General features: G+C 33.2%; 2 protein-coding genes across 2 annotated transcripts in view; one reads left to right on the forward strand and one right to left on the reverse strand.

Annotated features, from left to right (window-relative positions):
- Nucleotides 1-1455, reverse strand: part of LOC143052410 (uncharacterized) — a 56528-nt gene extending 55073 nt beyond the window's left edge. Inside the window, exon 1 of the mRNA XM_076225444.1 lies at nt 1042-1455. Coding sequence (XP_076081559.1) covers nt 1042-1046 — 5 coding nt within the window. The 5' untranslated portion in view covers nt 1047-1455. The remainder of the gene's footprint in view (nt 1-1041) is intronic.
- A 70-nt stretch (nt 1456-1525) lies between these two features.
- On the forward strand, nt 1526-21056 carry LOC143052421 (uncharacterized). The gene is made up of 16 exons (XM_076225455.1): nt 1526-1652; nt 4506-4663; nt 5063-5164; nt 5985-6083; nt 9039-9137; nt 10050-10141; nt 11169-11523; nt 12003-12209; nt 14565-14866; nt 15771-16309; nt 16674-16822; nt 17539-17666; nt 17815-17903; nt 18242-18408; nt 18742-18866; nt 19284-21056. Exons 2-16 carry the CDS (start codon nt 4550-4552, stop codon nt 20869-20871), a joined length of 4155 nt encoding a protein of 1384 aa, XP_076081570.1. The 5' UTR covers nt 1526-1652; nt 4506-4549; the 3' UTR covers nt 20872-21056.
- Nucleotides 21057-23677: the final 2621 nt, after the last annotated feature.

Here is a 23677-nt window from a genome sequence, read left to right on the forward strand (position 1 = left end):
CTTCATATATTTATTTTTTGTTGAAATCAAGCAAAGTTTGATTTTGGATCCCGATTTGGACCAACTTGAAAATTGGGCCTATAATCAAAAATCTAAATACATGTTTAGATTCGGCATTTCAAAGAACCCCAATAATTCAATGTTTGATGAAATCAAACAAAGTTTAATTTTGGACCCTTTTGGCCCCTAGTTCCTATACTATTGGGACCAAAACTCCCAAAAATCAATCTCAACGACGACGACGACGTGATACTAAATTACGACCTTTTTTATTTTTATGGTTTTAGAAGAACAGACAATAGCATGGCAACAAAAACTCACAGAACTATGGCAACGAAAGCTGACAATACCATGGCCAAAATCACTAAAAAAAACAGACAATATCCACGGCAACAAAAACTGACAGTACGAAATTAAAAAATCTGACAATACGATCGTAAAAAATCTGACAATATTATTGCAATAAAAACTGTAAATGCAATGACAATAACAACCTTTTTGTCGATGCATTCAAAATCTGTTCTTAATGGGACATAAAAGTCATTTGCACCTCACGGAAAACAAAAGAAATAAAAGCAACATGAATGTCGCAAAAACAGATTGGCAATCATTCCATTGTTTCATACTGAGTACACGAAAAAATTTGAACAGTATTATATATATTCGTGTATCCTATTATTTGAAATTGATGGTTACAAACAATTAGTTATTCTTAATCCTGAACCGTTGTCTTTCATTTTTTTGTAAATCAACATTACTTTAACTCGAACCATTAAAAAGTAATTTAGTGTTTACTGCAGTTTTGAAATTACCGGTCGTCCAACAATTGAAACAGGTCTCGGATATTGTATTGCCATAGAAATTTAAAAATAAATGTTGTAGTAAGAATATGTAAAAAAAAAAAAAAAAAAAAAAAGGGGGGGGGGGTAAGTGAAATTGTTAAAGATTTCAAGAAATTGTATTTCAAATGAATGTTTTAAAAGGGGGCTGCATGCATTCCCCAAGCACCTGTGCACAATAAATGGTAAAATAAAAACTTACCCCATTTTATCTCTTTCTTTTCTGTATCATTATCTCTTCTTTAACCAGTTTACCAAGTGCAACAATTAATTATTTAGTTTGGAGTTAACCTCAAATTTGTTGATATCAGCACTGCAATCATCAAAGGAACAGTCATACTTCCGGGTCTTGTTTAATATCACGTAAAAATATTTGGACTGCGCTTTTCATTTAAATGTATAAAATGGTTGTTAAGACATTATTTGTATATATGTAGCCAAATAGGCTTCCAGAGGGATGTCCAATTTTAAGTTAGCTAATCTATAACATTAACTTGAATCAACTGATTGGTTTGTAAGACAATTAATATCCTTTATAAAGTATACACAGTTTATTAGTCCTGCTATTGTCGTTCTTGCATATAAACTATAATTTATAAAGTGTGTCTACCCGCAAGTCCACACCAATATCAAATTTCCTGGATCGATAATTTAAATAAACATATATAGTGCAATTTAAAGCGTATCATTTGTATGATGTATTGAGCATACTTTTGAAAAATTAAATAAAACTATGGAGTTTAAATTATCGACCTTTAGATGTGCTGTGTTGTGACAATTTATTTTGGTGACGGTAAAGAATAAGACACTCAGGTAAGTCAGTAACTGTTGTTTATATATCTACCTGTAAAACATTGCATCAAAGTGATTGTTTATTAATTTGTTTTACATCTTTAATCTGTATCTTAATCAACCCTGCACGTACATAACACTTAACAAAAAGTAAAGTGAGCTAAAGGCATATAAAGTTACAAATGTTGATGAAATATTTCCTCAGAATATATCCTTCAAGATATAATCTTTGTTTTACTCTAACACATGCAAGGTTATATGTGTCCATTTAATTTATTTAAGCAATCAGACATTTTACAAATACCAATATTTTTGATTTATCAACCTGCATCCAAGTCACGCAATGGATCTTTCTAATCTCAATCAAATATTGAGCTTTACTTTTTGTTTATTGTTGTTCCCTGATACGATCTGACATTGGATAATACGGAAGCAGAGACACAATAGGGTAGGCGTGAAACAGGCTTAAAACTCTTAATTTAAAAATTCATAGAACCTCACGCGATAGAAGTTTGATGACAAAATAAAACATGTCATGCTGTTTATTATATACTGAGAGATGTAAAGTCCACATACAAGCACTGCTGGAAGTTTACTACATAGAAATGGAAAGCTCACAATGGAAATTTTAAAACAATTTATTTTGTGATAAAAGGCCATTATTGTAAATTTCTAGATCAAAGCCAAGATATAAACATCCATGTAAACTTATTAGTCTTTAAATATAGCTATTACACTGATCTTGATAAAAATAGATTAAAACACAACTACATGTTATTTATTTATTGATAACAGGAATGTGTTCCATAGTACAAGGATGATCCACCCAAAATATCATTTCTATGTTCAGTGGACAGTGAAATTGGGGTCAAAACTCTAATCTAACATTAAAATTAGAAAGATCATATCATAGGGAACATGGTACTAAATTTCAAGTTGATTGGACTTCCACTACATCAACAACTACCTTGACAAAAAACGTTAAACTGAAGCGGGGCAGACGGACGAACGTACACACAGGCCAAAAAACATAAAGCCCCTAATTTGGGCCCAAAAAGTTGCGAACACCTTTAAAGATGTATGGTCCTATATCCTGTCAAAACTTGTATATAAACAAGACAACTCTCCACAAAGACCAAAAGACACAGAAATTAAATGGCCCCGAATGACAAATGTAAAACAATTCAAACTAGAAAACTAACGGCCTAATTTTTGTACAATAAACGAACGAAAAACAAATATGAAACACACCAACCACTGAATTACAGCCTCCTGACTTGGGACAAGTACATGCATACAGAATATGTATGGCGGGGTTAAACATGTTAGCGGGATTCCAACCCTCCCCTAACCTGGTACAGTGGTGTAACAGCACACAAAAAAAGAGAACGAACTATAAAAATCAGTCGAAAAAGGCTTAACTCATCAGATGGATACAAATAGAAATACATCTAACAAATACAACCAGGTGCTTCGCAGGGCGCAGCTTTATACGACCCCAGTGGTTGAACCCTGAACAGTTGGGGCAAATTTGGTCACAATATTCAAGCTTGATTCTGTCTGAATTTGGACTGTGATCAAATTTTTGACATAGTATAGGTTTTTGTCACAAAATCAATGTGGTCAAAGATCTAACAAATCAATACTGCGCAATTGAAGTTTTCTTCTTGAAACTTTTCAAAATTCGAAATTTGAAAAAAAAAAGGAAGCCCTTTAAAAAATGGTAAACAAAAAATCCCCCCTCCCCCCAACTTTTTGAAACCACCTTGGAGCAATAACCCTTAAACTCAATCCCATGCTTTCCATTGCAATATTGAACCTTGTAGTACAATTTAAGAGAGATCCATACACTTAAACACAAGTTATTGTCATGATTGTTTAAAAACTAGAAACATGCTTCTTTGTGGCCCTTTTTGGGCCCCTAATTCCTACAGATTTTGGGCAATTAACCCAAAACTTAATCCCAGCCTCCCCTTTGTTATATGGTACATTGTGGTACAATTTCAGAGAGATCCATACAATTACACATAAGTTATTGTCTTGAAACTAGAAAAATGTTTGTTTTGACCCCTTTTTGGCCCTTAATTCCTAAACTTTGGCCCCATAACTCCTAAAATGAATCCAAACCTATTACTTGTGGTTTTAAACATTGCGGTATGATTTCAGAGCAATTGAAATACTTCTACACAAGTTATTATCCTGAAACTAGAAAAAGGTTTGTTTTGGGCCCCTTTTGGGCCGCTAATTCCTAATCGGTTGGGACCATCATCCCCAAAGTCAATCCCAACCTTCCTTTTGTGGTATTGAACCTTTTGAAAAAATTTCATGAAGATCTGTTCACTTAAACTTAAGTTATTATCCGGAAACCAATGTGTTCTTCGGACGACGACAACGCAGACGACGACATCATACCATTATACGATCCAAAAAAAAATTTGGGGTCGTATAAAAAGTGGACGTGACCGGGTACTTGTTTATCCCAACAACAAAAAGACACTAAGTGCAGATCTGAGAGTACTCGCAGTTTCTGGCAGCTAGTTCAAAACTTCTATTTACTAATAAAAAAAACCATCAACGTCATTTTGGTCTTATAGGACAATTGTCTTTTTTGCCGTCATACTACTTTTATATTAACAATACTGACCCTTGTATTTTAAGTTCAGTGTGATTATATTAATGATTATTCAGACCATTATCTTTATAGCGTACGGTAAAGGTTAAGGACAATTTAAGCTTTCAGTCTCATTCATGAGAAGTTCCTGCATAAATTTCCAAAGACCAAAAGGGGACATTATTGGTTTCCAAAAAAGTTTCTATCTACAATTTTAAAGTCATTTTTATTTATAATTCAAATTTTGTTTGAACTCATTTTAGGTCGTCAGTATCTGCATGAACACATATATACACATTGATCCATAATGTACGAGATACAAACCCTTAACGAAAAGTTACTTTTCGCTGTATGTAAAGGCAAAACGGGCAGTGTGGAAAAACTTTTGGAACAGGGAGCAAATGTTAATTTCAGAAACAAGGTGAGATTTATTCTTTAAATTCAGTTGTTATAAAACCTCATCAATGGAAACTTTTTTTTCTGAAATTCACAACAATGCTTCAATGATGATTGAAAGACATGATTGAAAAGTGTGCAATATATCTTGACCATAAAGACAAAACATCGTTCAACTTGCATCACCTTTTAATGAAATTGTTTTTAAGTATAACTTACAGATATAGAAACTGAAAAACAAAGGATATGCGGTTTCCATCTATGCAACAAAATCAGTACATGTACAGAAAAAAAAACATACAAAAAGCAAACGAACAGCGCTTTTATTACTGTTCTTCATCTCAAAGTCATTGATATAATGAATTAAAGGAGATAACGATTTACATTGATTATTATAAGAACAGTTCTGATTGGTTGTTTTCAGAAAGATGGGATGACACCATTACTCAAAGCATGCCAAAGAAGAAACTATACCATGCAGAAGATACTGTTGTCTAAAGGTGCTAATCCAAAACTAAAAGACAAGGTGTGTGCCATGACTATATCTTCTCATCGTTAACAATTTAAACACGTTCTTATAATTTTATTCCTGTTGGATTTCATGTGCTAAAATATTTTCTAATGCAGCGCTAAGGTTAAACTCCCAGAAAGGCGCGCGGACTCAACTAATTTGTAACGTGCTATTTTCACTCTATATCAAGTAAATGTTCTTACTTCAATCGCCTATATGTTGCTCATAGTATAAGCTAGTTTTGATCAAACTTTTGGTGATTTCTAACCATTCAATAAATTGATTTAAATCAACCAAATATTGGTAAGGAGGTATAAAAAGTAATGTTTTATCTAATATTTTGTCATGTAGGACTTTAGTTAAGCCAAAGATATGTCAACTTAAGATCAAAATCTAACTCTTGTAATCTTGATTTATTTATACTGCAAACCTGTAGTTAAATATTTAAAGGAAAGAAATGAAGGTTTGATTAATTTCCCCTATATTCTGTTTATATTAAAAACAAAATTTAAGTATAATTAACTGGTCAAGATATTTATAATATCAATTACGACGCCAAATAAAAGACGAACAAACGTACAGCAATACAACTGACTAATTGAAATCTGCTAATAAATCAACCAAGCAAACACAAACAATATAACAACTGTATTTGATTTGTTTTTGAGATAAAAAGGTTCATTAACATTTTTTAGGTTGTTTTTATTTTTATTTTTATTTATTTTTTTTTTTGGGGGGGAGGGGGAAGATTCGACCGAATAGTCTTGGTACTTTTTACGACTATTTATACCTATTTGTTAAAATTATCTATACAGTTTACGTATGTTTTTTACAGTTGGGCCTAAGTTGCTTACACTACGTGGCAGAAGCTGGAGATGCAGAGAGTTTAAAGATGTTGTTAGCCTACCAAGCATCAATACAGTCTAAAGATGTCGTAAGTACACATTGTTGTTTTCTACCAAGCATCGATACAACTTAAATATGTCGTTAGTACAGAGTGTTTTAGCCTACCAAGCATTGATACAACTTAAGCGTGTCGTAAATACAGAGTGTTGTTAGCCTACCAAACATCGATACAACTGACAACTGAAGAGTGTCGTAAGTACAGAGTGTTGTTAGCCTACCAACAAGCATCGATACAACTTAAGTACAGAGTGTTGTTAGCCTACCAAACATCGATACAACTTAAGTATGTCGTAAGTACAGAGGGTTGTTAGCCTACCAAGCATCGATACAACTTAAGTATGTCGTAAATACAGAGTGGTGTTAGCCTACCAAGCATCGATACAACTGAAGAGTGTCGTAAGTACAGAGTGTTGTTAGCCTACCAAGCATCAATACAACTTAAGTAAGTCGTAAGTACAGAGGGTTGTTAGCCTACCAAGCATCGATACAACTTAAGTATGTCGTAAGTACAGAGCGGTGTTAGCCTACCAAAGCATCAATACAACTTGCGTATGTCGTAAGTACAGAGTGTTGTTAGCCTACCAAGTATCGATACAACTTAAGTATGTCATAATTACAGTACATTGTTAGATAAACAAGCATCGATACAGTCTAAGTATGTCGTAAATACAGATTGTTGTTAGCCTACCAAGCATCGATACAACTTAAGTATGTCGTAAATACAGAGTGGTGTTAGCCTACCAAGCATCAATACAACTGAAGAGTGTCGTAAGTACAGAGTGGTGTTAGTCTACCAAAGCATCAATACAACTTGCGTATGTCGTAAGTACAGAGGGTTGTTAGCCTACCAAGCATCGATACAACTTAAGTATGTCGTAAATACAGAGTGGTGTTAGCCTACCAAGCATCAATACAACTGAAGAGTGTCGTAAGTACAGATTGTTGTTAGCCTACCAAGCATCAATACAACTTAAGTAAGTCGTAAGTACAGAGGGTTGTTAGCCTACCAAGCATCGATACAACTTAAGTATGTCGTAAGTACAGAGTGGTGTTAGCCTACCAAAGCATCAATACAACTTGCGTATGTCGTAAGTACAGAGTGTTGTTAGCCTACCAAGTATCGATACAACTTAAGTATGTCATAATTACAGTACATTGTTAGATTAACAAGCATCGATACAGTCTAAGTATGTCGTAAATACAGATTGTTGTTGGCCTACCAAGCATCAATACAGTTTAATGATGTCGTAAGTACAGAGGATTTTTAGCCTATCAAGCATCGATACAGTTTAAGGATGTCGTAATTAAAGGGGGTTGTTAGATTCACAAGCATCTATACAGTCTAAGGGTATCATAAGTACAGAGTGTTGTTAGCCTACTAAGTATCGTGTAAGCCTTGATAGCCTACCAAGCATCAATACAGTCTAAAGATGTCGTAAGTAATTGTTGTTTTCTACCAAGCATCGATACAACTTAAATATGTCGTTAGTACAGAGTGTTTTAGCCTACCAAGCATTGATACAACTTAAGCGTGTCGTAAGTACAGAGTGTTGTTAGCCTACCAAGCATCGATACAACTTAAGTATGTCGTAAGTACAGTGTTGTTAGCCTACCAAGCATTGATAAAACTTAAGTATGTCGTAAGTACAGAGTGTTGTTAGCCTACCAAGCATCGATACAACTTAAGTATGTCGTAAGTACAGAGTGTTGTTAGCCTACTAAACATGGATACAACTGAAGAGTGTCGTAAGTATACAGAGTGTTGATAGCCTACCAAACATCGATACAACTGAAGAGTGTCGTAAGTACAGAGTGTTGTTAGCCTACAAAGCTTCGATACAACTTAAGTATGTCGTAAGTACAGAGTGGTGTTAGCCTACCAAACATCGATACAACTGCAGAGTGTCGTAAGTACAGAGTGCTGATAGCCTACCAAACATCGATACAACTGAAGATTGTCGTAAGTACAGTGTTATTAGCCTACAAAACATCGATACAACTTAAGTATGTCGTAAGTACAGAGTGGTGTTAGCCTACCAAACATCAATACAACTGAAGATTGTCGTAAGTACAGAGTGTTGTTAGCCTACCAAACATCGATACATCTGAAGAGTGTCGTAAGTACAGAGTGGTGTTAGCCTACCAAACATCGGTACAACTGAAGAGTGTCGTAAGTACAGAGTGTTGTTAGCCTACCAAGAGACGGTACAGTCAAAGGATCTTATGACGAGTGTTGTTAGCCTACCAAGCATCAATACAACTTAAGTAAGTCGTAAGTACAGAGGGTTGTTAGCCTACCAAGCATCGATACAACTTAAGTATGTCGTAAGTACAGAGTGGTGTTAGCCTACCAAAGCATCAATACAACTTGCGTATGTCGTAAGTACAGAGTGTTGTTAGCCTACCAAGTATCGATACAACTTAAGTATGTCATAATTACAGTACATTGTTAGATTAACAAGCATCGATACAGTCTAAGTATGTCGTAAATACAGATTGTTGTTAGCCTACCAAGCATCGATACAACTTAAGTATGTCATAATTACAGTACATTGTTAGATTAACAAGCATCGATACAGTCTAAGTATGTCGTAAGTACAGAGTGTTGTTAGCCTACCAAGCATCGATACAACTTAAGTATGTCATAATTACAGTACAACTGAAGAGTGTCGTAAGTACAGAGTGTTGTTAGCCTACCAAGAGACGGTACAGTCAAAGGATCTTATGACGTTGTTTTCTTTTTTACTTAGACGCTATAAAAAAAATATTTAGATTAATGTTTCTTTACATATTATGTTTAATTTGATATATATTTTGGTTTTTTGATGCAAAGAATTAAACATTCATATTTTGTTTATAATCCAACACGTTTGAACTACCTTAGAATAAAATACAAAGATCAAATTTTAATGTTGTTTATTATCCATAAAACAGTATAATTGTAGAATAGTTTTTAAAAATGTGTTTATCTTATTAATTGTAGAATGACTGTGCCCCATTGCACTATGCTGCTGATAGGAACAAACTGACTGCTGTCGATACTCTTGTATTTTGTGGTGCTAATGCTTTCGAGAAAAATAAGGTGACCTTATCTATGAATAGTGACGAGATCTATAACTATAAAAATTGAAAATTGTCTTAGATTTGAAAATAAAAATTGTTAATACGGAGAAAAAAATTCTGAAATAAATAAATATAAGCTAGCTTATAAAATAAATGATAAATTATATTTACTTGTCAATGAAAAGATCCAAAAGAACTGTAACTATTACAATAATATACTTTGTTCCGGAACAAGGATATTTTTCAAACTTGGTATTATTTGGGGACTTGAATTGATTAAACTGGAGTGTACTGTAAATTAACCAACTTTGCGATGACACGAAATGAATACATCCAATTTGGAAAAGAGGAAGAGGGAAGAAAACTTGAGAACTCGGGAATAAATGGATGAAGCCGTAAGTTGTTTTGAAATAACTATATATTTATACTGTCTTTGTTTATGTATATAGAATGAAATTCAAAACAGTGTGGCTGTGGCCATTGATTGACACATTAAATTCATCCATTGACTGGGACAATTTAGGTGAACGTTTGTATGTAGCGACCATTGCTCACTGTGTACTTTTTAAAGACACTTAAACTATGGGGTCACCAAAGGTCCTCAACACCTTAATAAAGTATTTCGAAAAATCAATCAGGAATATCACGATGTTTTGATTTATATCAATTGTATAAATCAAAACATAAAGGTTATTCCTGATTAATTTTTCGAATTATTTTATAATTAAAGGCGTTAAGAAACCTTTGGTGACCCCACAGTTTAAATATCTATCGTAGGTACGTCGTGAACAGTGGTCGTTACAGACAAACGTTCGCGTAAATTGTCCCAGTCAATGGATGAATTAAATGTGTCAATCAATGGCCACAGCCACACTGTTTTGAATTTCATTCTATATATTATTTGCTCATTACTTTGAATCTCTCTTTCTAGAAAGGGTTTACGCCATTGAAATCTGCAAATAATCCAGAGGTACAGAAAATCTTGAAAGATTCTGAATATACACTACTTGGAGTAAAAAATGGGTGAGTTTTCCACCATATGAGTTATCTTATCAATGTCCAATTGTTAAAATGCTTCCCAAATGTATTCATTATTTGAAGAATTATTAGGATATATACTCAGATATTTGTAAGCTAGTCAGAAGATACAGAACCGTTCATGTTTTTATTTACATGCATAGGTCAAAACAGATCGACATAATGAAATTGGATAATTTGTTTTCCAAGAAGTAACAAAACCTTCAAAGCTAGTGTGTTTGGTGGGGGTCAAATATGTATCAATTCCTCTAAAAAAAATATCCTTCATACAAAATTATTACTTAAGTAAATTTAACGCCGTAGTAGATTCTTTATATATTTTCTTTATCTGTAGTAACAACATTGATGGGTTTTTTTATAGTTTAAAATATAAATAAATATATATTGCTATACTATAGTTATTAAAACATATGGTCCTACACGATGTCGATACTGTGAAGTCTTTTTTTCTTGCATCGCAGAAGCTCCAGCTTATCTCATTTACAGCATTTTTCAGACTGTTTATGGTGTTTTACATACACTGAATGTATATATACTAAGTAGTGTTTTATCCGGACAAACACGATTAAATATAATTAACTCGATTTCAGTAACTGCGAATCTTTTGCGTTTTTCTGTAGTTATTGCTTTGCTTCGAGTCGATCTCATGGGTCAAGTCCTTCCAACTGATTTTGAGAGATTGTTCTATGTTGTGCTGTCCAAGGTTATGGGTTGAGCCAACGTCCACAAGCAAACCCGCCACATTCTCAATGTGTCCGTGTCAAGTCGGAAGCCTGTAATTCTGACATGATTTCAGCGGTTGTTTTTGGTTGCTCTCTCCCATTGCGGTTTAATTTGATATTTTCTAATTTTATCATGCCGGTATTTCTGTTCGTTGTTGAAGACAGTTCGATGACCAATACATGTTGCATCCACGTTCGTTGGTGAATGGTGGATGTTTGTTTTCTCCTTTATTTTGTTTTAATAAGTGAAACTAAACCATACTCGTATAATATTATTTTTTCTATTACAGAGATATACATATACAGTGTATTGAATTAGAACCTAATAAGACATATTGGTTAGAGAAAGCGGATCTTAAAGTACATACTCCGCCAACATTCCCATTAAAATCCCTTAGTTTCATATGTCGCCGTGTTCGTCCAGAATTCTGCCATCCTATATTGAAACCATATCAGAAAGAGCTTCTAATCAGTGATACATTTGAGTTCCTTACATCTGAGACGAGCACAAAAGCTAAAGTTTTACTAGAAGTACCGCTATATGATTTCCCAGATCCTTTTGAAGATATTTTTATGAAAACAGACACTTGTCCAACAGTAAAAGAAAATATGAGGCAACATGATATAACACGTTTAAAAGATGAGGTAAGATTACTTATTAGAGGCAGAGATGAATATTCTTGTCAAGAAAGAATACTTGTAAAAAATATTAGAAATGAAGGCTTACAAAAAGATGTTGAACGAAGGTTTGTTTAATGATGAGTAAGGTAACACACATGTCAGTGGTTTTGGTACGAATGCTGATCAAATAGAGGAGGAAAGCATGTCAAAAGATAAAATAAGAAAAATATGAATAATGAAGAAACAGGATAAAGGATTACTGGAGAAACAGCACGAGATACTAGTAATATATTTTCTCCACAGAAATATGCTTGTCAAAAGATGGGGGATACTTGTTAAAAGACGAGATTAGAATTCATTGAGGAAGACAAAGTACTGTCAAAATTTGAAGGAAGACACCTCAAAAGAGGAGAGAAAAGAAGGAGTACCAATTGTCATAAAAAAGTCGTCAATTTATCAGGACAGAAATGAAACATTACATTTTTAATTTTATTTAATTTTAGAAGACGCCTGGTCGTTTGAAATGGATTTGTACTACAGAGGTAGATATAACACATGTCAGATCTTTCAATCTGGTAGCCTTCCCTAGAAAGGAGACCTTTCACATTGGTCGGTCAGGAGCAGAACTATCATCGTCTGTGGACAAGTTTATAAAGATATCTATTTTGGAAAACACATTCGATGACCCAAAGGGCTCAGTTTCGCTAGAGGTAGGTTATATATGGCTTATATATTGTAACATTACTACAATAGATTGGTTGACGTTAGATATACGTAGAATGTGTGCCAGTGATCAACAGAGATTTGTCCTTTTAAAATAAACATTTTGAATAATTCCAAATATTTCAATAAAAAAAAGTGTTTCTTTATAATATATTGGTTACTTTCCATTGCCTCATGCACATCTAACACATAACTTTTTCTCAATATTTGACTGTGTTTCACCAAATATTTCACTTATTGAAGATGATAACTACTGTCATTTAGATTTTTTCTTTCTTTTTTTTTTCATTTTAAAGGAATATTGTCAAATACAATAAGATCGTAATTCGGTTGACCAAAAAGTATACCACATTTTGAAAAATCTCGCAAACCTAATACCATAATGATTGTGCATCTCTGTCGTTATATTCAATACGGTCTGATTTGAATAGTTGATGCAAATTCAAATCAAGCTTCATAAAATGTGGATCAACGTAGTATGGACCTGCTTTTGTGACTGCTACCGTGGAAATCGAAGAATAGTAGAGACTACTTTGATTATTTGAGAAAAAAAGATATTGATAGCTGGGCTAAAGATATGATTTGGTCAAATATAGTTATCTTTTATCGAGGGCCGTTCGTTACGCTTATATAAAAAGTTTATCATGACGGGTTGATGATATGATTAATTTACAAGGCGAATGAATGAAACTTTTCTTGTCAGGCTAAAGCGATAGTAGCATGTTTGAAATAAGTTTGCATACTGTTTCCATTATATATTGTTATTACATTAAAATGAACTTAAAGTGCACTTGTATAGTGTAGTTAATATAGATAATCTTTACTTACCCTAGATAACGTGATAAGGTCTCATGTTGACAATCTACACAAATAAATATATATATATATATATATATGAATATCTATATTGAAGTAATTCATTCGTGAAGAAATGATTTGTTTACCTGTCTATTTATACCTGTGAGGAAGTGTAAAGGAATGCCGTCAGACTCCGTCCAACAACGTTATCTAATCACTTATCTAATGAAACATATGGATACTTAATTGGATTTTGATATTTCATAACGGAGTGAAACTTCCATGTTGTGAAATAGTATCTATTGACGTGGGTAAAATAAAAGATGTAAATAAGTATGTAATTATAATACTTTGCTATTACATTGTTGGTATACCCTCTCATTTTCGAAGAGCATTAGTGTCTCTATTTTATAGTTTGGGACTTTTCTACCTACGTCAGTACTGAAAATTTCCTATTGTTGTGTAACCTTGTGGTTTATATATGTTATTTGATTATTTTCTCACTTTTCTAAAAAAAAAAAAAAAATTGGCACCTAATAGTAGAAAAAAATCATTTGGTTAAATCTTATTTTACAATTTAACCGTTGATATGATGACTATGATCACACTATGAAATTTCAACTGCAAAATTAAAAAAAATGACATTCATTTATAGAAAAAAAATCACGTCTAATTCTGTATTTCTTTTTTGAAACTTTTAACGTGTTTTTGCATATGATATAACCATACTGCAAAATTGACATAAAGGTACAAGTGGGCCGGGTGTAAATATCAAATTGCTATATGTATATACATGTACTTGTACTTGTATATATGTATATGTAATGATACACATGTCACTATAATAAATAATTACTTACTTACTAACTATTGTGGGTCAATAGTTGATTACATGTGCCCCATAACCTTTTTGTTGTATATATCATTTGTATGTGTGTCTGGCCGTAAGTCCTTTTGCATTAGTTATTTGTCTGAAGGATATGTACAGCCCTTAGGTTTTTAGGTATTTAGGTGAATAGACACTTGAACTTTTGATATGCGATTGATTTGCTACTACTGTAAGAGTTCTGACTGTATAAGTCTTTTAAAATTTAATTCGAAAAATATTAGTCTTCGTTTTTTAAAGAGAAATTAGATCCCCCCAGACCTATATAGCATTTATTTTTATAAATTATAGAGGGAGACAATTCCTTGACACCTACAAATGTACATGACATTTCTTTTTGTAGAACAAATAATTTAAAAAAAAATATGGTTGCAAGCTTCTTATTTTCCACCATTCAGAACAATTTTACAAAATGTGCCTCCCCTTGCAAATCGCTTTGTCATCTTACATGACTTTAATAGAAAAGAATATACGAGAATATTAAGAAATTGTTTAATTCATTTTACATAGGTATAAAGTTGTCTCATTGGCAATCGGTTATTGTATTAACGAACTCTTAAACAATCAGGTGATCGCTCATCTTTTTCTTTTTTTTTTTTATCCCAAAGGTCTTTTATGTTTTTCACCAGTTTATAACACAGTTTAATTTAATTTGAAGGTAATCCCGACGCCTGTTTACCATCCTAAGAATATCGATTCTATAATATCTATTGGACATTTCTACGATCTGACCCATGACAAAATAGAACAACCTCGCAAGACAGTTAACCTCCGTGTTCCGCTGCCTCAGGACTATGAGAATGATGGCGATTTGTATCTCCTGGGAGCTGATGTTGATCCGGAATACTTCTTAGATCCAGACTTCGGTGAAAAGCAAGATATGGATCATTGGGAAGTTATCAGTGTCAACCCAAAGACCACTAGAGGTTGTGTAAATATACCCGTTGAACATTTTTCTATGTAAGTTTAATTAATCTGAATCTTTTTTATGTACCAAATAAATACATCGTGTGAAATGAATATCCCTCCATTACTAAGTATTAGCATTTTAAAACTAAAAATGTTCAGATTTAAAGTAAATTGACTTCTGTCGTCTAAGCAGAATATGTGATATAAAATAGAACCCGCAAATATAATGGTCGATACCCTTTTAATTTACATTACAAACTATTCAAACAACGATAGTTCTGTATAAACGATATATTGATATCGTTCTTATACAATGGAAACAGGAATTGTCATTCCAAACTTCTAGGCAATGGTAATGTAAGAAACGATGAACCATGCATCATGTGCAGAAAATGTTTAAACAAAATGTGCCTCAATAATCAGGACAAATGAAATGCTTCAGAGTGCTTGATTTAGTGCAAAGTGTTTTTTTAGTTTTTGTCAAATACAATTATGCACCATGTTTCGTTTCGTGCAAATTGTTAAAAAAGAAATGCCATTCACTCATAAAAAATATGTTATATGCATGATCCCTCCATCTGTAGACATATATCTTATACTGAAGTAGTAAGTTTCGAGGCAGTTTAACTGAATCCCAGTGGAGAGAAACATCTGACTATAGTTGTAGTAAGAATAGACGAATGTTATTGGGCGAATCATTTTGTTGAAGTATGTCATTGTTCAGTCATGTTGGAAAATAAATCTACCATTTCTAAAATAAGCGCTTTCCTTGAATTTTAAGTTGATGAATACCGGGGGTTTATAGTACTAGTACATCTCAATTTGACAAAAACCAATCAATACAAGTTAACATAAATTATGCATGCAATGTGTTTAGTTTGTTTTCTTGTTTCAATCCTACATCTTACGTCTTTTCTTTGGAAATGACGTTTATACTTTTTATCGTTGTCATTAGATATGTAGCTAGTGAAGCAAAGAGGAACAAATCGAAAGAAGCAGTAATAAAAGAAACATCAGAACTGTGTAGGAGGGCATCAATGCGGAAAACGTTTACCTTGTTTTTAGTATTGGTGAAACCAGTTGGTGAAAACGTATACCACGTTATTATTGAATGTACAACTAAGAGGAGAAAAGAGGACAGAATGAATTTCTGGATAAACAAAAACTACTTAGACCAGAAACCAAGTTATTCAGGAGAGTTTGAAAGTATTCCAGGCACCAAATATATGTTAAGACTCAGTGGTAATGTTAAGACTGTATCTGGGTTCCCCAAAACAAGACTTGAATTTCATCCTAAAAGAGAAAACTGTCAACAATTCCAAGTGACTATGTCAGACTATAATGCTTTTAACGCGGCCTCGGTTGATATTTACGAAGTTAAAGATAAAGAAGACGGGAAAGAGGAGGAGGAGGGTTTAGTTTCCATGCCATTCAGACTGACAGGGACACCATTTGTTGAAGATTTAGAACCACTTAACGATGAATCCTTTCCAGGTAGGTCACGAAGAAGCTTATTAATTATACGGGAAGGATTTTGATCATTGTTGAAAGCCATATGTTAATCTATGGTTGCTAACATCCATTTCATTTGGTCTGGAAATATTAAACGTGTCCTTATTTTTATTATAAAAGATGATAACATCAAGGTATTTGTAAAAACAAAACATTAAATTGAACAAAAGATTGTTAAAATACATTGCAGTGTTTAAATTGGTTGAATGACTGCGTGATGTACAGCACGAATAGTTTGGAGAAGTAATTTGTTCCAAAAACAATTCGATTTTCTCCCAAAAACAAATAGACCATATATATATTTAAGATATCTTTTGTAAATTGTTTCTCTTTCTATCATATTCAGGTTTCACTACAGATAGTTTGCTACGTCAGCTTTCTAAAAATCTTGAGAACGAATGGATCAAAGTGGCAGTTCTTTTAGGCTTGTCGTTTCGTACTGTGGAGAATTTCCGAACAAATAGTAAACTGTCTGATCCTGACAAAAGATTCAAGGTGAGGAATGATCACTGAATGCAAAAAAAGGAACAAATATTAACATATGAATACTAAAGCAGCCGAAAGACACCACTCATGTGTATTATTGTCAACGTCCCGTATATTAAAACTTAGTTACTTCTGACTTTGATATGAATATAAATATACTTGATTTTCAAATCGGTTCAGAAAATAAAAACAAAAATTGCGGTCAATCATTTCCATCTTAGATGAATTCTTTTTTCGAAAATTTTTTAAAACTTCAAAGAAATGAGTTCTTGGCAATGAGACATTTTACTGATATCATCAATTCTAAATATGATTTTTCCCAGTAGAAAAACAACACGATTTCCCCCTTTTTTGTATGATTTTTGTGCTGCTTTTAAAACACTTCTATTTATGTTAGTGACAACTAAAGCTGCCCTCTAGATATATGTCTGGCCTTTTATCCGTGTCTCGCTATCTTAATGGTAACTTTATTTATACTTTATCGTTTCAAATCCAAAAATATTATAATATCGTCGTTTTTTACTCAGTTATGTTGTAGAATACACAATCCTCATAATCCACCTGTTTCAACACAAAACTAATAATTTCCACAGACATATTTGATAAACACCATCTTAACTTGAAACTATGCTTATATTTGAAGGCTTCTAACATATTATTTGTTTTATTTCATGTATTCACAAGTTATGTGGTGTTGGCAATTACGTACTATTTCCTTTTAATAGGTTTTACAACTTTGGAGAGATACTAGTAAACATAGAGTAGATTACGGAGTAGACGACCTTGTCTCGGCCCTACACAGGATTGACAGAGAAGATCTGGTTCAACAAATACAAAAAGAACTACAAATATGGTAACTCATTATTTCAATGCGTTTATGTTCAAACCTTACTGTTTGAAGCTTAGTGAAAGATGATACAAACACTTTTAAAAGTGTCATTTAATTAAAGGGACTAGAATTGTCTTGGTATTTGATTCTACATTGTATTAAACTGTTGTAGGTTGGACAAGAATGAAGACCGACAAGATAGGTTTTATGCATGGGCACAAAGTAAACTAACAGGACCATCGCTGCAGCCGTCCGATGTTGGTAAGTTGTATAACACACTAAAATCGAATCAGTCTCACGTAAGATCATAGGAACAAACAGTTAAAAGTGAGAACACTGTAGGTCTCATCTTGATACGTTTAGGGGAGTGAAATGCAACGTTATCATTGTCTTGGACAGGCTGTGTAAATATGAGAGGAAAGATACGATACTAAAGAGGCAAAAACAAAAGAAACACAACTACAATGGTCTTAAGGACTTGAAACGAAAATGACCACTAAATAAACGTGTTTCTATAAGAGTGGCGGTAAACAACTATATAAATATATTTGTTTTACATATACATTGTTTATTGAATTTGAAATACATTTGTATTACAGAACAACCATCGCCAGTTTCCGACCAGATATTTGTGTTACTAATCGATAAGTTTGGTAATAATGGAAGCATTACACAACTAGGGTTACAGATGGGATTGTCAAGACCAGAAAATGATAAAATCTTTAACGATGCTCTTATAACTAACCGGGAACATCAACTATTACGGGTAATCCCAGTATTAATAAATCAGTGAACATTTGTAATATATCAAGAAAATAACGAATGCAGAGTCTTTGTTTCTTAAAATAAAGAATTTTGTCTGTATTCTATGGTTGTTAGTTATGTCATGAATTAGAAAAGATATTCTGAAAATTAAAGTAAAGTATAAGAATCTGTTAACTTTGTGATTTCTTTTTTTCAATTTTACTTCGTCAGGCTCGTCATTTCCAAAACTACTTCAATTAGCCAAATTAGACACTCTCATGTACTACATGTAACTTACTACTTCTCAAATTTATCAAAAGTGTCTTCTATATCGATATGTTTATGCTTTTTTCAGATGTTCGTTGCTGCCAGAGAAAAGATAGGTGATATGTTTAAAACATTTTTACAACTGATACAGTCATTTGAGGTCCTGAACATGAATGATACCATGAAATGGATATTTGAAACTACAGATCAATGGTAACATAATATGTTAACACAATTTTAATTAACTGGTCAAATACATTGAAGCATTCATTCTGTTTGTTTAATTGTTAAAAACATAAGGATTGTAATTCGATTTTTTTTCATTCAAAATTATGAGAGATAAGGACAATGACATCTAAACGATCCATGTTCTCTCATTAAAAAGAAGTTGGTATACAAAAACAAACTAATCAGAATAGTGTTGTACATGAAAGATTTAGCAAAACAATTTTCAAGCGTCAACACTCTTCGTTCTAAGTTCATTTAAAACAACTCGTCATAAATATAGTTAAAAATGTGCCCACTTGACAAAGAAGCAATCTAACTGAAAACGTGAAAGTTGTTATAGAAGAGAATTAACTTCCCCAGAGCTTCATATATGAAACTTTTATATTTAATTACTTTTGATAGGATAACAAGTACTGAAAAGGACAAAAATCCAGTTCCTTGGAGACAGGAAATTATCAATTATCTGCATAAGTCTAGTAGTCAGGACGACCTCGATAAAGAGGATGACCACAGTCATGAGAATGAACAGGGAGAAAATAGTCAAGCTGGTGCGCAGAGCACAACCGCAGAACTCGATACCTCTGAAACGAAACACGTGGACAGCGACAACGATGAAACGCACAACGACGAAAACGATGAAGACAAAGACACAAATTTTGTTTCATTTCTAAAATCCCAAAGTCTGAAAGGAAAAGATGAAAAAAGACCGAATATGGAACAGAGAGATGAAAGTGAAGAATTTCAGAAAAAAGAAAATGTAGCAGAGGAAACGGATTCAGTTCACGAGGTAACAGGAAGCGTAGCTTCTATATCTAAATCTCAAAAGGATAAAACGAGAAAGGGGAGTAGAGTTTCTTTGCAAACCCAGGAAGTAAACGATATAAACCGAAGCAGTGGCTCTCTACAGACGGCAGATCACGAGATAAAAGGAAGCTTATCTTCTTTATCTAAATCACAAAAAGACAGCACGGGAAAGGGAAGTAGGATTTCTTTACAAACAAAGGAAGTAAATGATATAAACCGAAGCAGTGGCTCTCTACAGACGGCAGATCACGAGATAAAAGGAAGCTTATCTTCGTTATCTAAATCACAAAAAGACAGCACGGGAAAGGGAAGTAGGATTTCTTTACAAACAAAGGAAGTAAATGATATAAACCGAAGCAGTGGCTCTCTACAGACGGCAGATCACGAGATAAAAGGAAGCTTATCTTCTTTATCTAAATCACAAAAAGACAGCACGGGAAAGGGAAGTAGGATTTCTTTACAAACAAAGGAAGTAAATGATATAAACCGAAGCAGTGGCTCTCTACAGACGTCAGTTCAGGAGGTAAAAGGAAGTATAGCTTCTATATCGCAAAAAGATAAAACGGGAGAGGGAAGTAGAATTTCCTTGCAAACCCAAGATGTAAATGATCTAAAACGAAGCAGTGGCTCTTTACAGACACCAGAGAAAAAAATAATTAAAAGTACTAGTCAAAGTAGTATTGTAAATCAAGATGAAACAGAGAATTCGATTGAAGGTGAAATAACAAAAGACAAACAAGAAAAAGAAACGGAAGAAATTCCTGTAGATAAATTAAAAACAAAAGAGGAAGCGAATGAAGATGATAAGAGTAAAACTCAGTCTAATTCAAAAACTAATATACCAAAAATAGTCCATCCAGAAGAGAAGTATGCGGCTGAACTATCCCATAAAATCGTCGATGAAGCTTTGGAATCTGCGGCACACATGCAACCGGATTCAGAAACACAGGACAACAATGACATTCAGCAACTCACAGAAATGCTAAAGGCAACTTTGAACACTCCTAGGACTATCAAAGACGCTTCTTTGTCTAGCAGTCATGAACAAATATCGGATTCCGATGATCAATATATCAAAAGATCGCATGAAGATCTTATCGAAAAGTCCTCAAAACAATCTGACAAAACCAGGAAAAGCGAAAAAGAAAACCTGAACGATGAATCCAGTGATAGTTCTGCTGATTAGTAATGTTGGTGCTAAATGATTCAAGTTTGAATGATATTTTTATTAGATCTGAATGATATTTTAAACAGGCATTTATCGCATATAGTATTCTCTTGATTATATTGTATTTGTCATATAGATTGTGGTCATTATTTACATTTGTAATAGACACTGTGATTTCATGAGTATGTATCGCTTTATAACTACGGTTCTAGTCCTGGGGTTTCTTTATTTCACGGTATACGTCAAAAAACATAATGTTCAATTGTTTTAGGATTATTTCTCGTCGAATTAGTACAATCATGAGGAGATGTGGTATATAAATAAAGGCAACAGATTAATACCGCTGTTCAAAAGTCGTACATCGACTGGTATGATTGCAAATAAGAAAACTTATCACCAGATGACTTGTATATATTCCAGTTAATCCGTAAACAAAATAACAATACACATATCGATATACGGTATATCTATCAATCACACATTCGACGCTAACGCACATTTGAAAATGAAAAGAATAAACATGGTGCCAAAAATGCGTTTCAAAAATAGTTTAAAATACCAAAATGAAAATGTAGTGTCGATTTTCATACTTTTTGTTCTTACAAAATGTCTGTTCCTATAATGGTTCAATTTATATACTGCTGGTGGACGTTTCGTCCCCGAGGGTATCACCAGCCCAGTAGTCAGCACTTCGGTGTTGACATGAATATCAATTATATGGTCATTCTTATAAATTTTCTGTTCACAAAACTTTGAATTTTTCGAAAAACTAAGGATTTTCTTATCCCAGGAAAAGATTACCTTAGCCGTATTTGGCACATTTTTTTGGAATTTTTGGTACTCAATGCTCTTTAACTTTGTAACTATTTTGGTCTGAGCGTCACTGATGAGTATTAGGTAGACGAAACGCGCGTCTGGCGTATTAAATTATAATTTTGGTACCTTTGATAACGTTTTTTTATATATGTTTTCTCATAAGTAAGGAAGAAATACTCATCAACCTATCATTCGAACAGCTTACCATCAGGTGCTTGTAAATATATCGTAGTCGTTTTGAGTTTGCATTTTGAAGTACCAATTTTAAGTAACTATTAACTAAACAATTAAAAACATCATTTATACTGACACAATTTGTATAGTACTACCGAAATGAAAGACTGATTCTTCCTTTCACTATTCATTGCATAAATGGTCAGAAACCTGTTGTTTTGATCATCTGTTAGCTAGTCCTACCATAAATATGATACCAACATGCGTATCAGTTATGTTTGATGTATTTACACTAATATTTATAGAATGTAGATGGTCCTAAATTTAATCAGCTCGTAAAAGCATACAAATAGTTGTATGCATTAACAGAAAAAAAGGATGATGTGAAGTTTTAAACATTAACTTCATATGTTTGCATCATATGAACAAAGTTAACATTTTGGGAGGTACGCGATTATCTTTTTTTTTACCCAATCCAGGTCAAATTGACAATGAACAACGTTACTGCAGCGCCATATCACCGCGGAAAAACCCTGATATCACCACTTGTATTTGATGGGGCTCGTGTTGCTCAGTCTTTAGTTTTCTATGTTGTGTTCTTTATACTGTTGCTTGTCTGTTTGTCTTTTATTTTAGACATAGCCTGGTCAGTTTATTTTTGACGAATGTTCCTATAGTATCTTTCATCATTCTTTTACAAAAACAACAATGAACATTGTTTGGTTCTGTATGCAGTAATCTTAATATTTCTGTGCAAAATCGCCCTCTCTGTGAGGTTATTTTTCAGTTGTGATTAGCAGATTTTAAGGATGCATTATTTATTTTTATTTTACTTTGTTCTTGTAAATGGCGGAACTGGTACATGAAAATCGAGAGAAAAAATATTGTGTCGTATAATGATTCAATGATTCAACCCTGCATAAATTTTTTGCATCCGAAGCCGCTTTTCTCAGTGATTGCACCTTGAATCAGGAACCCTCAACCTTAACATTTATAAGCAAGGAATGCATAAATACATACAAACATACCGAGTGAGGTGACGTAATGGAACATTAAACGAATATCTGTCCTAAGTCAACTTTGCCTGAACTAATTTCTTAGTACTTAAAAATCAACACATCCAATTGTTAAACAATTCAAAAACAAGCTTCTATATTGCAACACCTATTATATAGATTAGATATATAAGTCCTCAAACATCAAAACATTTCAAAACCAGAGAGTCTTTGTTTACTAGTATCCGATTTTTTTTTTTTTTTATTTGGACCCGACAAATTTCATAGATTGCCATCATTGTGTTATGACCTATACTTCTTGGTCAACCATCGGTCTTTTACCGTGCTCGTCTTTGACAATCTAATCTTATACCGGTTAGTTTTACTTGTGTTTTTTAAAACGTTATTTTATAAGACCCCAAATTATGTCTGTGAATGACACATAGCTTTTACCTGGTGAAGAAAATTACCGACTGTTATAGATTCTGATAGTTTCTTTTGTTAACTGACCAAAACTCTGTATTTCTTTTTTTCTATTGATTGTTTTTTTTCAGTTTTGCATCCTATTGATGAATTTCGAACTTTGATCTTACAGGAAGGTTTTATACATGGAAGTTTGGCATTGTGAAGTTTCATAATTTCTTCTGTTTTAATTCTAGAATTTGATGAGGAATTTCTTTTTCTGAATATTTTTTTAACTTTTAAAAAATGTGCATTTGCCTTTTTTCGATTGTGTTGAGTTATAACTGTGGTATTTGTTTTCTAGCCTTTTTTCGATTGTGTTGAGTTATAACTGTGGTATTTGTTTTCTAGCCTTTTTTATTGTTGTATCATTGATT

The sequence above is a fragment of the Mytilus galloprovincialis genome, chromosome 1, assembly GCF_965363235.1.
Source record: "Mytilus galloprovincialis chromosome 1, xbMytGall1.hap1.1, whole genome shotgun sequence".
Lineage (NCBI taxonomy): Eukaryota > Metazoa > Mollusca > Bivalvia > Mytilida > Mytilidae > Mytilus > Mytilus galloprovincialis.

Excerpts from the sequence above, each read along its gene's own strand:
- LOC143052421 (XM_076225455.1), top strand. The coding sequence starts at position 4,550 with ATGTACGAGATACAAACCCTTAACGAAAAGTTACTTTTCGCTGTATGT. Across the intron at positions 5,165-5,984 it reads ATCCAAAACTAAAAGACAAG|TTGGGCCTAAGTTGCTTACA; the intron begins GTGTGTGCCATG and ends TGTTTTTTACAG. Across the intron at positions 14,867-15,770 it reads CCCGTTGAACATTTTTCTAT|ATATGTAGCTAGTGAAGCAA; the intron begins GTAAGTTTAATT and ends CGTTGTCATTAG.